General features: G+C 40.3%; 1 protein-coding gene across 2 annotated transcripts; it reads right to left on the bottom strand.

Moving 5' to 3' along the window:
• Positions 1 to 262: 262 nt before the first annotated feature.
• LOC131243719 (mitochondrial import inner membrane translocase subunit Tim9-like) lies at positions 263 to 4,683 on the bottom strand. Of its 2 annotated transcripts, XM_058243242.1 has the most exons (3): positions 4,390 to 4,683; positions 1,546 to 1,712; positions 263 to 789 (listed from the first exon to the last, which is right to left on the bottom strand). In XM_058243242.1, the coding sequence occupies exons 1-3, from the start codon at positions 4,482 to 4,484 to the stop codon at positions 692 to 694; spliced, it is 360 nt and encodes a 119-aa protein (XP_058099225.1). In that variant the 5' UTR covers positions 4,485 to 4,683; the 3' UTR covers positions 263 to 691. The 2 variants fall into 2 exon arrangements, with proteins under 2 accessions (XP_058099225.1, XP_058099226.1); XM_058243243.1 differs by lacking the exon at positions 263 to 789 and having other exon boundaries at positions 819 to 1,712; positions 4,390 to 4,670.
• Positions 4,684 to 16,666: the final 11,983 nt, after the last annotated feature.

Below are 16,666 nucleotides of genomic sequence, written 5' to 3'. Positions count from 1 at the left end.
TTTTTCCAAACAACAGATTTATAAATGAAGATTTTTTATTTTTTATTTTTCAAGAAAATCTTGTTGAAGAACAATCAAGGAAAACAGCTCTTCCCAAAAACGGTGCTTTCGTATACCACAGGCCCTTTTTTTCCTGGAACAATGGCAGGTTGTAGTCTACCATATTTTTCTTTCTTGCCTAAAGATGGTTTTGTTTCAAACTTTCCTTTGAGACCCGTAAACTTGTAATAGAAAAATGGTTCTAGGAAGGAGTCAAACCACCTAACCGAAATGCACGTAGAGTCTAAAGAAATATTATGACGCAGGAGCCACAAGTTCAAACAGACTGGATAGGCCACAATTCAGACTGTCTAAGCTGTCGCTCATACATGCCATGCCCAGAAATTTGGTGAAATGGATTGCATGTAGAACCTAACCTCTCTCTCTCTCTCTCTCTCTCTCTCTCTCTCTCTCTCTCATGGCAGCTAGGCTAGCTTCATGGCTTGAAGAAACAGCACCAGTGTGCACTGGCGGAGCATGTGTTGAACAATACCGTTCTGATGGGCCATCACGTGGATAGGTGGTAGAAATCAAGGGAGTGAACTGTGTAGCCATTCCTCCAATAAGTGGCCTGCACAAGGCTCGGTCATAGCAGCAATCCACGCTAAGCCATTAAGGCATTAACACTGGGCAAGTCGCAACAGCTGGGTGGTCAGAGCGGTCCATCCGCTGCGATTTTTGGCCTACAGACCATCAACACATGGCCCACCAGATCAACAGGCACAATCACCAGATGTATACCACATCCACCTATAGAAAATGAATCGTTTCAGTAGATATTCTAGAAAAAGGACTAAATAAAATACTTAAACTGGCATATAAATTGGAATTACAAAAGACCTTTGTTGAAGCCAATGACCCAAGCTCCCAAGTTTCTTTAATTTCAACAACTTACCAGAACAATTCATGGTTGATATTCCGTGGGTTTGAAACAAAAATCCCATGTCCCTTCTTGCTGGAACAGAATTATATAATCTTTGATCTATCTCTCAAATATATATAAAATCTTTGATCAATGGCATGCACAGTATATACTGGTTGTTGCTCTGTCAAAGTGGGGCCTATGGTTCAATGGTCCAGCCATCAGTTTGTTTGGGCCACAATATGTATGGGTGGTCCCCTAAAAATCTCCACAATAGGACAACCACGACTTTCCATTTTGAGGCCTACAAATCAACAGTCGAGAATGAAATACAGCAAAAGTCCACATTCAACTGATGAAAGGCCAAGGATTGATGGATAGGATCTTCCACTCAAGGAGACATTTTGGGGCAGTCCATTGACACAGGACCATAGGCCTCAGTACAAAATGAAAACCCAAATATACGGTGCATACACTCAGCTAAGGATCTTAGAATCGCTCCTTGCTGAAACATTCTAGCAGGGGAGAGAACAAAACAAGAATGACCACTGCTTTCTTATCCAAACTAATTATGCTTTGGTAGCAAAAGATCAGCTACCCAAGTTCCTCTAAAATCAAGGGAAGTTAATCAGGTGTTGCAGCACCTTGATTAAGCTCTGCAAATCTCATGCCAACCCGCATGGAGTGTTTCAAGAACTTCTCAGCGCAGTGACGAACACACTTCTCCTCTTGCTTGTCTAGGGACTTCCGGCGGAAGGTGTCCACACAGTCAGAGAAACATCTCTCCACCAGTGAATTATACATCCTTAGGCTGCAGATTTATTAAAGAACAAAGTGCTTTGTGACTAAGATTTCTATCATCTCAGTAGTTTTAAGTTTTTTAAAAAAAATGAAAAAAAAGAAAAATAAAGAAAAATAAAATAAAATACATTGTATGCAATTGTAGTGCAACTAAAGTAATCCATACAAAAAAGAAAAACAACTAAAGGAAAAACCACAATATCTGTCCGAAACGCTAGTAGATGGTATCATTTAAAATTCGTCTTGATTTAACAGGAAATAAGACAAGCTGCCACCAATCTGTGATTTCAAAAGGGTTGCCGTTCCGCCATTTTTATGATAAAATTTTCAGTTGAAGACATAATTTTATGAGAATATTATCTTAGATGCAGTTGCTAGTTGATTCATATTGAGACGCCTAATTAGGTGAGCATTTGGATGTGTCCCAAATCACCATCAGATCAGATATCCATGGTGGTTCAGATACATATCTATTTGGGGGTGTATCTTGGGTGGGTGCCTTTTCTCGTATTTGCACCGAAATGGCGTGGGTTTTCAGCCACGGGTTAGCATCATAACTTACATTAGCTATTTGCATCCAGAAAAGGTGGGTTTCTCCTCAGCATCTGAGTGACATCTAATCCAACTAGAAGTTAGCAGATGGAGAAAGGAGTAGAGTGGATCCCACTCAATCATACCCTTGAATGACAGTGCACGCAATTTAAATTCTTGCATATCTTCTACAAGCTTATGACAGATGACTCGAAACCAAACACGACGATAAAATCAAGATCTGCCAGAGAATTGCTAAATGGTCACATGCCATGGAACTTGGGCAAATGTTGGTGTCAGACTGTCAGTCACAGAAATCAGATGCCAGGTATGGCAACATGCAAAACTGCAGGCCGTCGCAGAGCAACTGACTAATTATCCCACCAAGAAGTCTTACATTACAAACTTGTATCGATTTATTTCTTGTATGAGATTTCTCTGACAGAGGAAAGCTTCTCAACCACCCACTGCCAATGGACTAGCGTGCATGATAAAGAGGATTTGATCTTTTATCGCCAAGGGCAACACCCAATGTACGGCATCACCCTCTTACGGTCTTCACACAGGTCCTTCGCCACACACCATACATCCATTACAACACCCCACTCACTTCGCACATGAAAGTTACTCAACGAGTCATATGCTAATATTGAGTTATAATTATTAAAATATAATATTATGATTTATAATTGTATGATGATTTAAAAAGCTCTTAGAGTGAGTATCTGCATCTCATTCCATTTATCGCATTATGTCTTTTATGATTTGGGCTTGCAACTTTCCATCAGCAACTATAGTTCTGACATGATCAGACAAAAAATTTATGAGCAACCATAGACTCGCAGCAAGGAATGGCAAACGACCAGGGACTCACCTAGTTTTTGGTATAAGACACATCACACATATGCTCATGGCCCGCTTGATAAATGTCATAGATCTTGCATGCATTGGCACACATGGGCCCTCTACTCCTCGCGGTTTATTCTAAAAATTATGTCATTCATACTTACACAGCTCAATTTATATCACATACAAATTATATACATGGATCAAGAACTATAGAAGGTCCTGAGTCAAATTTGGTACGTGGACCAAGCCGAGTTGAGGTCCCGAGTTTCCCAACCTTGGTTTTAAGCATTATAACATTTGAGTTGAATCCTCGAGTTTCCGAACCTTGGTTTTAACCATTATAACATTAAAGTCAAAGTCCTTAGTTAACTGTCATTAGCTGGTGGCCTTTAATAGTTGCAAAAACTGAAACACCCAGTCTCTCAAAAGGTTTTCGCTAGGGTAAGGTGGCTGGTTTCCACTCCCAAATTGCATCCTTAGATTGATCCAAACCGCTCATTTGACAATACCCGGTATAGAAGCTACAGTCTCATAATCGTGCTTCATTGATCATCTTGACCTCAAGATCTTGGATTTGAATATAAGCCATTAAACATTCATCTTCATACACAATCACCCATCCAACAAAATTTTCTTGCCTTGTCCCGGATAGCATAGAATCCAGAACATGAATGGTTCAAATCATTATTTAAAATGCAAACTGTGGGTGAAAACCCGCCCCCCATACCCTAAAAAACCCTTCTAAAAAACCAACAGATATTCCTACAAAGGGAATCACCGCATATGCTTGGACTAAAAAAAAAAAACCCGAAGGATCGGACTCAGTGACTCACAAGACCGAGTCAATAGGTGCTCAGTCCAAGCTCACTGAAACAATCCATCGAGCAAACGTCGAGATTCGAGTAGCCATTTTGCTCTTTCCTTGATAACTCCTCGAATCCGAGTTCAGCTCTTTTCTCACTATTGGCATCGGATCGAGCACAACTCACAACTCGCTAGCATCCGAGTCGACTCGTCCGAGTCGAACCGGACGAGTTCCCAAGAAAAATAAACCGGTTTATCAAGAACTCCAATCTCGAATCAAAATCTTATCCAAAAAATTAATTAGTTTTTCGATTGTGAATGAAACTTTCAACGAAAGAAAGAAGAATTCGTTGATTAGATAGCAAAAACAGCAGAAATGCTACGATTTACAAATTTAGCGCATGGAAATAGAGAAATCAGAAATCTCAAGTCAAAATTTTTTTTTTAAAAAACCAAAGATCAAAGATAAATCAGGAAAATCCCAAAAGAAAAAGAGAGAAAACCTGTCGCGGATCTGGAGCTGATCGATCATGGCGGACATTCTGATCTTGTCTTCTTCAGGAAGAGAATCGAGGTCTCCAAGCATGCTCTTGTCCATCTTCCGCGATCTGAATGCGAAATTACGGTTAGGGTTTTGGCGAAGAGCTTCAAAACCCTAGTAGGAAGGCGAGACCCCACCAGCTTTGGTCCGACTCGGATTTTCTAGTCTGGTTTTGCAACACGCGCGAGAGCACGTCTCAATGGGCTTCTTAGGCCCGTTTCGCTAGGACGGTGAACGGGTCCGGCCCTGTACTACCCATACCCGGGTTTGAGTCTTGCCAGGTCCATGACCTTTCGGGTCCAGATCTTGTTCTTTGAAGAGCAGGAAGTTATCAGGTTTCGGGTACCCATCAGTAAGGGTGCAGATGGGTCGAGTTGGCCCAAAAGCTCATTGGACCCGACCCACAAATAATAATCAATAGGGGTGTACATGAACCGAGCTAGCTCGGTTGGCTCGCTCGATTCGACTCGAAAAAGCTCGATTCAACTCGGTTTGAAGCTGAGTTCAAGCCGAGTCGAGCTGATATTTTGAGCTTGAAAATGAGTTTGAGCAGCCCTAGCTCGACTCGACTTGGATTGAATCCAGCTCGAATCGAACTCGGATCGAACCAGTTCAGTGACTCGGTTACTTTGCCATTGATGTTGCTCACTAACTATTTGATAAAATGACTCAACGAAATGTGGCTAGTGGCAAGGAAGATATGTACATGAAACAAATACTCCTTTTCTTTTTGTTTTTCTTGGTTTTTATGTTGTTTATAAGGTGTTTGATAAAGTACCTGTAAAACCATTGCCTCTGTTTGTAAAATAATGGGATTTTGAAGTTTTAGTTCAGGTGTTTGTGGAAATGCCTCAATGGTGAACTCGGCTCGAACTATTGACCAAACTGAGCCGAGCTGGCTAGTCAAGCTTGAGGACCGAGTCGAGCCGAGTTCGAGCTGAGGTCAGCCAGTGGCTGAGTCGAGTCGAGCTGAGGCCAGCTCGACTCGGTTTGACTTGATGTACACCCCTAATAATTAGTGAGTATGTGGAATAAAATGGTATTGAATTTTATTAAATGGGATTAACATTGTTATTGCATAATGATTGCATTTCTAGAAATTCCATGATATTTTAGCCATTCAATTCCATATTTGGGATAAAATTTTGTTTGGTGGACCATGAAATTGTAATTAACGGACCAAATTCACACGGATGTCATTCACTTATACACATATATAACTAGAATGTCATGTGTAAATAGTTTATATGGATGAACGACATGAATAAACGCATGCATCGATATGGGGCACACATGTGTAGTGGATTTCAAAATCCACATAAATTATGCATGAGACCAAATGCAATTCCATCACACCTAATCCCAACCTTTCTCATCCTCTCCAAATGGAATTTACACAGAACCAAATGCAATTCTATCCTGCCTAATCCCATCCAATACCGTGCGCCAAATGCCCCTTAAATGGTTGGGAGTTGGGACTTTGTCAAAGTCAACCAACTTGACCTAGACTGGACCCCTTTTTATAGGTCTATTTTGGATCATGATAAAATGGACCCAACCTATGCCCAAAGAAAATAAGTTTATTAAGCACGTGGAGCCTTTTTCTACTAGGATAAACTACAACAATGATTCACCTCCTTTGTGTAAAATACCTTACCTATCTAATAATCACGACAATCTAAATTATACAAATTGTAGGTCTCATTGTTAATAAAAAAAATATAATAATTTATCTAATTTTATTGGTTGTTTAGATATATTGTATTTTATTCTTTACCATTAAAATTAATAATTGTCATCATTTATATTGTTTAAAACATTATTTGTATGAAAATTTATTGAATTTCTTCACTCAACTTAGACCGACCTATTAAATAAAAGGAAATACGGTAAACTCTAATATTTATGCTTCACACATTAAAGAAATAAGTCAATTATTTTTTACTTGGACATGACTTAGACCCATCCTGAACTTTAATGTGTTAGATCTAGACCCATAATCCTGCTACGATTCATGAATGATTCAAGTCCAAGCTCATCTTGATGGAACTTAACTCATTTGAACCTCTACGATGAGGCACCATAGGGTCTTTGAATTTAGATAGGATTAGGATGAATAAGAGCATTTATAGGGTAGGGCCCACTTGATGGATGGATTAAATCGCATGGATATATGTCACTCTAGCAAATGCCGACAAGAATAAATTATTTGCACTTATTTATTTTCCGAAAGAAAAGTAAAAAATTATTTTCCGACAAAAACCTAATTTCATTTTATCACAAATATCATAGTGGGCCCCACATAGAATCCTTGCACATGATCTTCCAAGCAAAGGCTTTTGCGTGAAATCAATTCCAAGAGTGTCTCCGTGAGTGTAGGAGAGAGTCTTTTTTTTAAGACTCTCCCTCTCTCAATGTAGTTGAATCCCAGTTGCTCTCCTCATCTTACGGCTTACATGAAGGCTCGCATATAAATTCCTTGCGGTATGGTTCGCAGAAGACCATTACTATATATATATATATATGATTTGGGCCAAGTTTGGGTATGGATAGAGGAATACCCACACTCAATTATTAATCAAGTTCAAATTAATAACCTGCACCCACACCTATTTAATCATATCCATAACCAGCCCATTTAGGGTCGGGCTTAGGACCCATTGCGTATACTTGGCCCATTGCTATCCCTAGTCCACATGCAGATACAGCTTCATGATTAGAACCATCGGTCTTCTTCTCTTTATGCTACCATAAGCTAAGCTCCCAAGGTTACACTTTTGTTGATGATCCTCAACTTCTTCAATGGAGTTGAGTGTGAGCCATTAAAAATCATCTTGTCAGTATTCTACGTTCATTTGCACAATGTGGCGGCCAAAGTTATCCATTTAGAATAAATTTATTAAGGCCCACGTAGTATCAGGAATATGGTCAGTTTCAATCATCAGAAAATATCACATGTGGGCCCAAATAGGGCATGCTAGTGATCTTGGCCTACCATATGAGCCAAATAAATTCTTTAAAGCTAAGGTTCTTTTTTTTTTTTTACTAGTCAAGCAAGCCTTTTGCAGCCCTTTTAAAAAATTTTTATAAGCACTTTTAAAAGTTTGGTCTCCCACATGAAATGTTTATAAGAAATGAGGAGGGCTGTCAATGGGCAGGGGTAGTGCTGGGCCAAGCTCTGTTCAAGTCCGACTTGCGGTTCTGAACCTAAGCCCAAATCTAACCTGGGCTTGTGACGGGCTGAAATAGTCCAGTTCGAGTCTGGCCCAATACATTTACACAAAACTTGACCTATGCCCGAGCCCTGAATATGTATGTGGATAAATGACATTTTGATGTGCCTCATGTGTGAGAGAGAGGGAGAGGGAATGAAAGAAGAGGGAAAAATTAGGTTTAGAAAAAGACTTATTGGGCCAGGCCGGATTTATAAGCTTTTAGGGTGCTAAGTCCGAGTCCAGCCCAAATTACAATCGGGCTCTTGATTTAAACCCAAGCCTAATCATCGGGCCTGATACACCACCCCAAACCTAGCCCAATACGGGCCAAACCCGAAAGCCAATCAAGACTACTTGACCCATTGACAACCCTAGATATGAGGAGCACTGAAAAAGATTGACATCTTTTTTTCTTGGAAGTTTAAGCCATATAGAGTTAGAGCTATACACAAATTGAATTAGCTCAATTAACTCGCTAGACTAGACTCGAAAAAGCTTGACTCGACTCGAAATTGAATTCGAGCCGAGTCAAGCTGATTTTTTGAGCTCGAAAAAATTTCGAGCCGAGTCTGAGCTAGATTGAACTTGACTCAACTCATCTCGAAACTTGACTTGACTCGGTTCGAATTGATTGGACTCATATCGGGTTCACTTAGTATAAATATTTTGTATATATTTATATATTTAAATAAATTACATATAATATGTATTTTATATATATATATATATATATATATATATATAAAATCATAAAACCTAAACTCGAATTGGGCTTGGAAGATTGAGCTCAAGCTTGAGCTCGTCTTGAGTTGGCCTAAACTACTGACCAAGCCGAGCCGATTTGCATAGTCAGGCTTGAGTCAAGCCAAATTTGAGCTAAGATAGTCTGCTGGCTGAGTCGAGCCGAGCCGAGCCGAGCTGAGCTGGGCTAAGCTTGACTCATGTACAAACTAGGAGTAAAGTATCTGGCTTGCAAGTGCAAAGAGGACCCATAGTGCAAACCAATAGGAAAGCTGATTAAATCTGTGGGGCTTACCATGAGTTATGTCTTATCCACCCTATCCATCCATTTTACCAGCTTATTTTATGATACAAGCCCAAAATTGAAGCATATCCAAAGGTCAAGTGGACCACACCACAGGAGACTGTGAATTGAACACCTACCATTAAAATCTTAACGGGCCCACAAAGGTTTTAGATCAAGCTTATATGTATGTTTTCCCTTCATCCATGACATTATAAACAGGTTAGATGACAAATAAACATCATTGTGGGCCTTAAGAAGGTTTCGACGATGGACATCATTATCCCCACTGTTTCTATGGTGTAGTCCACTTGTGCTTTGGATATGCTTCAATTTTGATTTCAAACCCTTAAAATGAGCTAAAAAAATAGATGCATGCCGTGGATAATCCACATACATTCAAAGTGGGCCTAATAGCGTTTAGTCAATATGCAATCGGCTTCCCAGATTTGATCGAGTATGAGTAGGGGTGTACATCGAGTCGAACCGAGTTGAGTTGGCCTCAGCTCGACTCAGCTCGAACAGTGGCTGACCTCAGCTCAAACTCGGCTCGGCTCGGTCCTCGAGCCTGACTGGCCTGCTCGGCTCGATTCGATCAGCAGCTTGGGCCAGCTCGGGTCGAGTTCGAGCCAAGTTTGCCATTGAGGCATTTCTACAAACACCTTAACTGCAACTTCAAAATCTCACTGTTTTACAACCAGATGCAATGGTTTTACAAGTATTTTCTCAAACACCTTCTAAATAACATTTATAAAAAAAAAAAACAAAAAACAAAGAGAAAAAAGGTATTTGTTTCATGTACATACCTTCCTTACCACCGGCCACATTTCGTTGAGTCATTTTATCAAACAGTTGGTGAGCAACATCAATGGCAAAGTAACCGAGTCACTGAACTAGTTCGATCCGAGTTCAATTCGAGCTGGATTCGATCCGAGTCGAGTCGAGCTGGGGCCTGCTCGAACTCGGCTCGAACTCATTTTCGAGCTCAAAAAATCAGCTTGACTCGGCTTGAACTCAGCTTTGAACCGAGTCGAATCGAGCTTTTTCGAGTTGAGTCGAGCAAGCTAACCGAGCTAGCTCGCTTCGTGTACACCCCTAAGTATGAGTCCTCTTGGGTGAGTGACACTAGACTTGTACAAGGCATCAACCCATCATTCATCCTGCGTAATTATCCCGATGTCCCTCTTATTTCTAGGCATGATGGATCTATAATAATGGCAGAGGCTGAATGGTTTGGATCTTGCACGTGTGCCACAACGATGTAGATATGACTGCCTAGTTACTAACTTAGGTACATACTTTAATATTTGACACGTGAGGTTTTAGTCCTTACCTCAGTGGTAGACTCTGAGGAGTTTCAACACAAGGTCTTGGGTTCGCTACCCATAGGTGGTGAAACCCCACTATGGCGTCCGTGGGTGTGTATGTGTGTCGGGTAGAGCTGGGCAGAATCCGACCCAATCTGGCGAATCCAACTCGATTCGAACCGAACCGAAGGCTTAGATCGGTGCGGATCGAATAGGACCACTCAAATCCGATCATGCATCGGATCGAGTTTGGATCGTTGTCAATTCGGACCGATTTGATCTGAAATCCGAACGAACCCTAACCTCTCCTCTCCTTCCTTCTCTCTCCATGTTTCCCACATCTCCTCAAACTCGATTCAGTTTTCCAAGCGGAGTTGGACTCGGTTCAGGTTAGGCCAACAAGGATTCAGATCGGATCAAGTCAGCCCTGCTGGACTCGGTCTCGGATCTGATCAAGTTTGGGGTGCTTGTTTTTTTTTTAAAAAAAAAAAAGAAGAGAAAAATGACATTAAAAATAAATAATTAAATAATTAAAAAATTGATACCTAGCCCCATCAGGTCCGATGATATTAAATTAATTTATTGTGGGGGATGGTCCACCATGGCCGGTTAGCTGAGTCCGGGCGAGTATCTACGCTCTGTCCATTTTGCCATATCATTTTACGGCATGATCAATCCCCACTGTTTCTTATTGTGTGGTCCACCTGAGCTTTCGTTCAGCTTCATTTTTGGGCACATATCCAAAATGACCTGTCAAAATGAATGGACGGGCGTTGATGAAACAAATACATCATGGTGGGACCCACGGAGCTTTGACACCAGCTGGCTGGCTGGTGTTGGGACCCACACGCTGCTACATGGGCCTGGTGCACCCCTCTTAAAAAAATAAATATATAAAAAGCTAATTAAAAGAGCATTATCCTCGGCATAAAGCATGGATAAAAGAGCATATATATTCCTGTCTTATTTTCTTGAAGTTGAAACCAGTTATTACTGGCTGGGATAATATAGTGTGAGCTGGAGTTTTGCTAATCTGAGTCATGTGTTGGTCTGCCGCCACGTGGCATCATGGCACACATGCGATCCAGGCCATCCATCAGTAGGTTTCACCTTCTAACCTGGCCCAAGAATCAAGCAGATCACAGGCCTCTGCACCCAAGAAGTCAAAATGCTAAAAAGACTTGGCCGAATATGGTTGTCTTTATTCGATGTTTTCTGATCTCCGTAAATCAGTTGCTTTCAAAACATGCGTGTGCACCCACTAACCATGAGTCTTAGTGTGGAGTCTCATAAATCATTTTTTTTTCCTATCTGTGATTATGAATATTTTTATTTTGTATTATTCCCTTTTCTTTTTTGAATCTTTGTTTTGTATTATTTTCATGGCAACAGAAACCATGTAATTTAATTTCATCTTGAGAAATGTTCCCATAACACAGTGTATGTGAACATTCACATGCAAAGCTTTCTTCTTTCTTCTCAATGTTTCACTGAGTTGTGTATAACATCCAATCCATGCAAAAGGTGGGTCTCGTTATAAAGATCACCTGGGGCAGTAACCAAGGTGATCCATTCATCAGGAAAGCTACACCATCAACATGAATAGACGGACGATGATTGACTCAATTGTACGAGTGTGGCCCACATAACAAGTGGATTGGTCTGATTCACCCTAGATGAGATCTTATGGTGCAGCATATCATATCATTTGCATGTTGTTCAGTAGAAATGAATCTTCTATGTGAACATCTCTTCCATGTTCTGGATGCGCCTCATGTGTTGGTTTTCAGGCAAGGAAAAGTCACCCGACCTTGATGATGGTGGAACCGGGTTCCCCCCACGTGACGATGGCGGCGGCCATGGATGGTCAGGTGGGTTCTTTTTCTTTGGCTGCTTGCTTTCCTCGGATTTCTCAAGGATCAAGAGAGCGAGAGGGGCCTTGTAGGAATGAACGGAGGAGATGAGGAGCATACAAACAGGAATGTGATAAATATTGATAGGGAAAATTGCTTCTGTTATATTGTACTCTTTTTAATCAGAAAATATCAAATATATTCCTTTAATTCTGGTTTGTATGGAATAGAAAAGATTGAATTTCTCTAACCATAGCCGACGCACATGGAGATCCAGCAGGAAGAGAATAGTAAGGACTGTAGTCCTCTACTACACTTGTTTCAAGCACTACATTAGACACCTAAGCCCTGTGCTCGATAAGCCACTCCGTCCGTTGGGTTGAACTTTGGTCATTCGTAAAGAAAAGCTGGTCAAATATCTATGTCCCCACAAACCCACCAGCACTTGGAAATTTCATCCGTGGGCTCCGGTTGTTGCATGTCGATCCTATTGAAAATTTAGAGTGGCCGCTCATGACGGTTGATTGTAGATCATTAGTTACCATTTTCCTTAAAGCTGTCCATTTATTCGTGCATGTCCAACTCTCTCGATATGATAAATGGACTAACCAGCTCTCTCTCTCTCTCTCTCTCTTTCTCTCTCTCTCTCTCTCTCTCTGGCCTAGATTTTGTAAAATTTACTTTTAACAAGGCCCAACCCTAGCTGATTACCCTATGGGGATCGGCTAATGATGCACCTTTAAGGGCTCATTTATGGTAGCGCTTGCATTTGGTATGAATTGGAATCCATTTAATGATGCAGCTTGTATTTGGTGGATGCCGATTGCGTCCCACCAGGGTTCTGTGGGGTTCACTGTGATGTAAGTGTTTTATCCAAGTTGTTAATCGCTTTTCTCATATCATTTTAAGGTATGGGCCAAACACTGAGTAAGGTATAGGACTTAGGTGGACCACAAAGTGGGGATTTAATGTCCACCATTAAAAACTTCTTGGGAGCTGGAGAAGTTTTGGATCAAGCAAATATTCGTTTTTTCACTTCATCCACGTCTACATGACCTATTAATAGGTTGGATGATTTTAAAAAAAAAAAAAAACATCACAGTGACCCTTAGAAAGGTTTCAACGGTGGGTGTCATTATCATTATCACTGCAGCTTCCTTTGGTGTGGTCCACCGGAGCTATGGACATGCTTCAATTTTACAAACTTACCTTAAAATGATCTGAGAAAAACGATGAACGGCGTGGATAAAACACTTACATCACGATGGGCCCCATAGAGCCATGCTTGGACGGATTACTGCTCGGGCCTGGTTTGGTCCGGGCTTTAGTCATTGGGCTTTGTTTGGTGCTCTGGCTCGTTCGGAAGTCTTCTTTCGGACTTTTGGGCTCAAATGGGTGTATTTTGTACTGATTTGTATGTACGTTTCGGCTTGGGTATTGATTTAAGGTTCAGATTAGGGTTTAAGCTAGAGTTAGGCTGAGTTTAAGGTTTAGGCTGAGGTTTGGGTTAGGGTTGGCTGGATTTAAGGTTTAGGCTGAGATTTAGGTTAGGGTTAGGCTGGGGTTTGGGTTAGGGTTAGGCTGGGATTGGGGTTTGGTTCAGATTAGAGTTTGGTTCGTATCAGGGTTTGGTTGGGATAGGGTTTAGGATATGGTCAGGGTTTCCCGGTTGTCTTTGCCTTCTCAAGATGCTAACCTGGGCGGGGTGTCTACAATATCATCTAGTTTTCATCCCAAATGATCTTTTACGCGATGGTGCGTCTTTTAATGGGATTAGATGTTACACAAGCATGACAAGTCATATCACGACATAAATAAAAATGTTGTGGGTTAACTTAGAATACTAAGTTAAAAATGACATATGTAGATTGGGTACTACCCTCCCGTCCCTAGTTAGGAACAGACATGGGCTACGCTTTATCCACAATGTCCAACCATCTTGGCATGTCATTTTAGGGTACATGAACAAAAAAAGAAAGAAAAAGAGGTAGATCCAAGGCTCAAGTGGACTGCACCACTAGAAACAACAATGATAAGGACACTTATCATTGAAACATTCCTGGGGCCCACTGTGATGGTTAATTGCCATCCAACCCATTTATAAGGTCACAGACCTTGGTGAAGGGAAAACAAAAATATAGCTTGATTCAAAACTTCTGTGGGTCTCGAAAAATTTCAACATGTGTTTAATCTCTACCATGTGGTCCACATGAGCTTTAGAACTGCGTTATTTTTTTAGCTTGTATATTAAAATAATATGCCAAAATGAATGTACCATGTACTTAAAACTCAAATATGACAGTGGCCCTAGAGCTCCTGTCCGTTTGGACCTAGGAATGGGCAGGTAGTACCCAACCTTCCCTTCCATATTTAGAGGTAAGAAATGACTTGGTGACCTATGGTTATTTAATGATGCTTGCAGTATTTGATATGTCGATATCGGTACAAGTTTCGTTGGCCAGAGATAAAGATATAATATCGTTATCGCCGATAACCGGAAATGCGGAGAAAAAATATGAAAACATGGGGATAATGGTGAAATTTTTAAATGAAACTTCAGGACATTCCTAAATACATGTATTTGCATATTTAGGAATTAAAAATTTGTAAAAAAATGTATTAAATAATAAGTTTTCATTTAATGGGGCCCAAAAAAACATACGTTGTCATAAGAAATTACTTTAATAATAACCAAAATAAGTTTATATAATGCAGCTAGCATATAATAAGTAATACATGTAAAAGTAAATGAATTAAAAAATTAAATGTATTTTTCTTAACGGTAATGTAGAATGTTGATCCTACCTGGGAGTTGGGACAAACATTAAATCCACCCCATCCATCAAGTGGGCGTCACAATTTGGGATCGCCTCCTAAAATGAGATGTAAAAATAGATGAACGACATGGATACACAGAAAATATATCAAGGTGGGCCCGACACGGTTAGAGTAACACCCACGGAGCTGTTACCGGGTAACAGCTAATCCCCCATCCATGTACAGGAAAATGTAAGTAGTATATCATTTCAAGTAAACTCTATTAGGCCCATCCCGAATGTGATTAGTTTATCCATGTCGTGCGTCTGTTTATCTTATTTTATGACTTGAGCCTAAAATTAAAGTATATCTAAGTCTCAGGTTGACCACACCATATGAAACAATGGGAATAATGATTTCCACCATTGAAAGATTCTTAGGCCCAGTGATGTTTATTTGTCATCCAAACTGTTCATAAGATCACACGGACACGGATGAATAAAAAACAGAAATATCAGGTTGATACCAAACTTTTGTGGCCCCCAAGAAATTTTCAATGGTAAACATTCAATTCACACAGTTTCATGTGGTGTTGTCCACCTAAGCTTCGGATATGCTTCATTTTTTGGTTTGTGCCTTAAAATCATCTAATAAAATGGATGGACATAGTGGATCAAATATGTAAATTACGATGGATCCAGAAACAAATTGGTTGGTAGGGGTGCACATAGGTTGGTTCGGTCCGGTTCTAAGGTGAAACAGGAACCGAACCGCTCCATATGGTTCTAGGATTTTCGGAACTGGAACCGAACCGTGAATACCAGTTCGGTTCCGGATCGGTTTCACGGTTCTGGGCTTTTTAAAATCTAGCCCAATTGCATATTTTTATTTTATAATTTAGTTCATGTATATTCGTGTTGTGATCCATTTGATGAATGGTTTAGATATTGTGTATGGTGTGAAAAAATACATTTATGAAAACGATCAAATGGTGCATTGTAAACCATAAATCATGAGTCAAATATACAACGAAAATATATTGTAAACTCATAAAGTAGTTCCAGGTTTGGTTCACAGTTCGATTCCACGGCTCGATTCACGGTTCGGTTCGATTCTACATACCCCTAAACCAGAACCAAACCGAACTAAACGGTTCTTTGATTTTTGGAACCGGAACCGGAACTAGTACACTCTATAACCAAACCAAACGGTCTTGATTCCGGTCCAGTTCAACGGTTCTACCGGTTCGATGTGCACCCCTATTGGCTGGTGTACCTCACACCAGCTATATAGCTGCTATATTGATGTCAACAAGTTTTGTGGGTCTGATCATGAGATATGTGTTATGCCCCAACCGTCCATCCATTTGATGAGCTCGTCTCAAGGCTTGAGACGGAAAATAAGCCAGATATAACTATCAAGTGGACCACACTGCAAAAACTAGTGGGGTATTGAATGTCTACCATTGAAACCCTTTTTGGGGTCACAGAAGTTTTGGATCAATATGAAAATTGTTTTTCCTCTTCATTTAGATATTTGTGTTTTTATAAACAAATTGGATGCAAAATAAACGTTATGGTGGGCCCTACAAATTGTTTAACAGTGAAAATCATTATCTCCGCTGCTATCTATGATGTGGTCCATATAATCTTTGGATATGATTCATTTTTTGGTTAATGCTCTAAAATGAACTCTAAAAACAGATGAACGGTGTAAATATAATAAATACATCACTCTGGGTCCAATGTAATTTTGATCTCCTTTGAACCGTTCGTATAACTCGGAGCTTGATCAGCGTCAGTATTCGTCTTCGCACGACACATACCTACGGCAGCTATATAGCTGTTGTGAGGTACACTGACCAATCTGCTTCGGGTGGATACCTAACTGTGGCACCAATTATGAAGCATGTACCTTATATCTGCACCGTCCATCATATATGATAGCTTATTTTAGTGTGTGATTCGAAAAATGAATCACATTCAAATTTTCAGTGGACCACACCACAGGAAATTGTGTTAATTGAACGCATATCATTAAAAACTTCTTGGTGGCCACAGAAATTTTGAATCAAATTGATATT

This window comes from Magnolia sinica, chromosome 4, assembly GCF_029962835.1.
Source record: "Magnolia sinica isolate HGM2019 chromosome 4, MsV1, whole genome shotgun sequence".
Lineage (NCBI taxonomy): Eukaryota > Viridiplantae > Streptophyta > Magnoliopsida > Magnoliales > Magnoliaceae > Magnolia > Magnolia sinica.
This window is presented reverse-complemented; position numbering and strand designations above follow the sequence as displayed.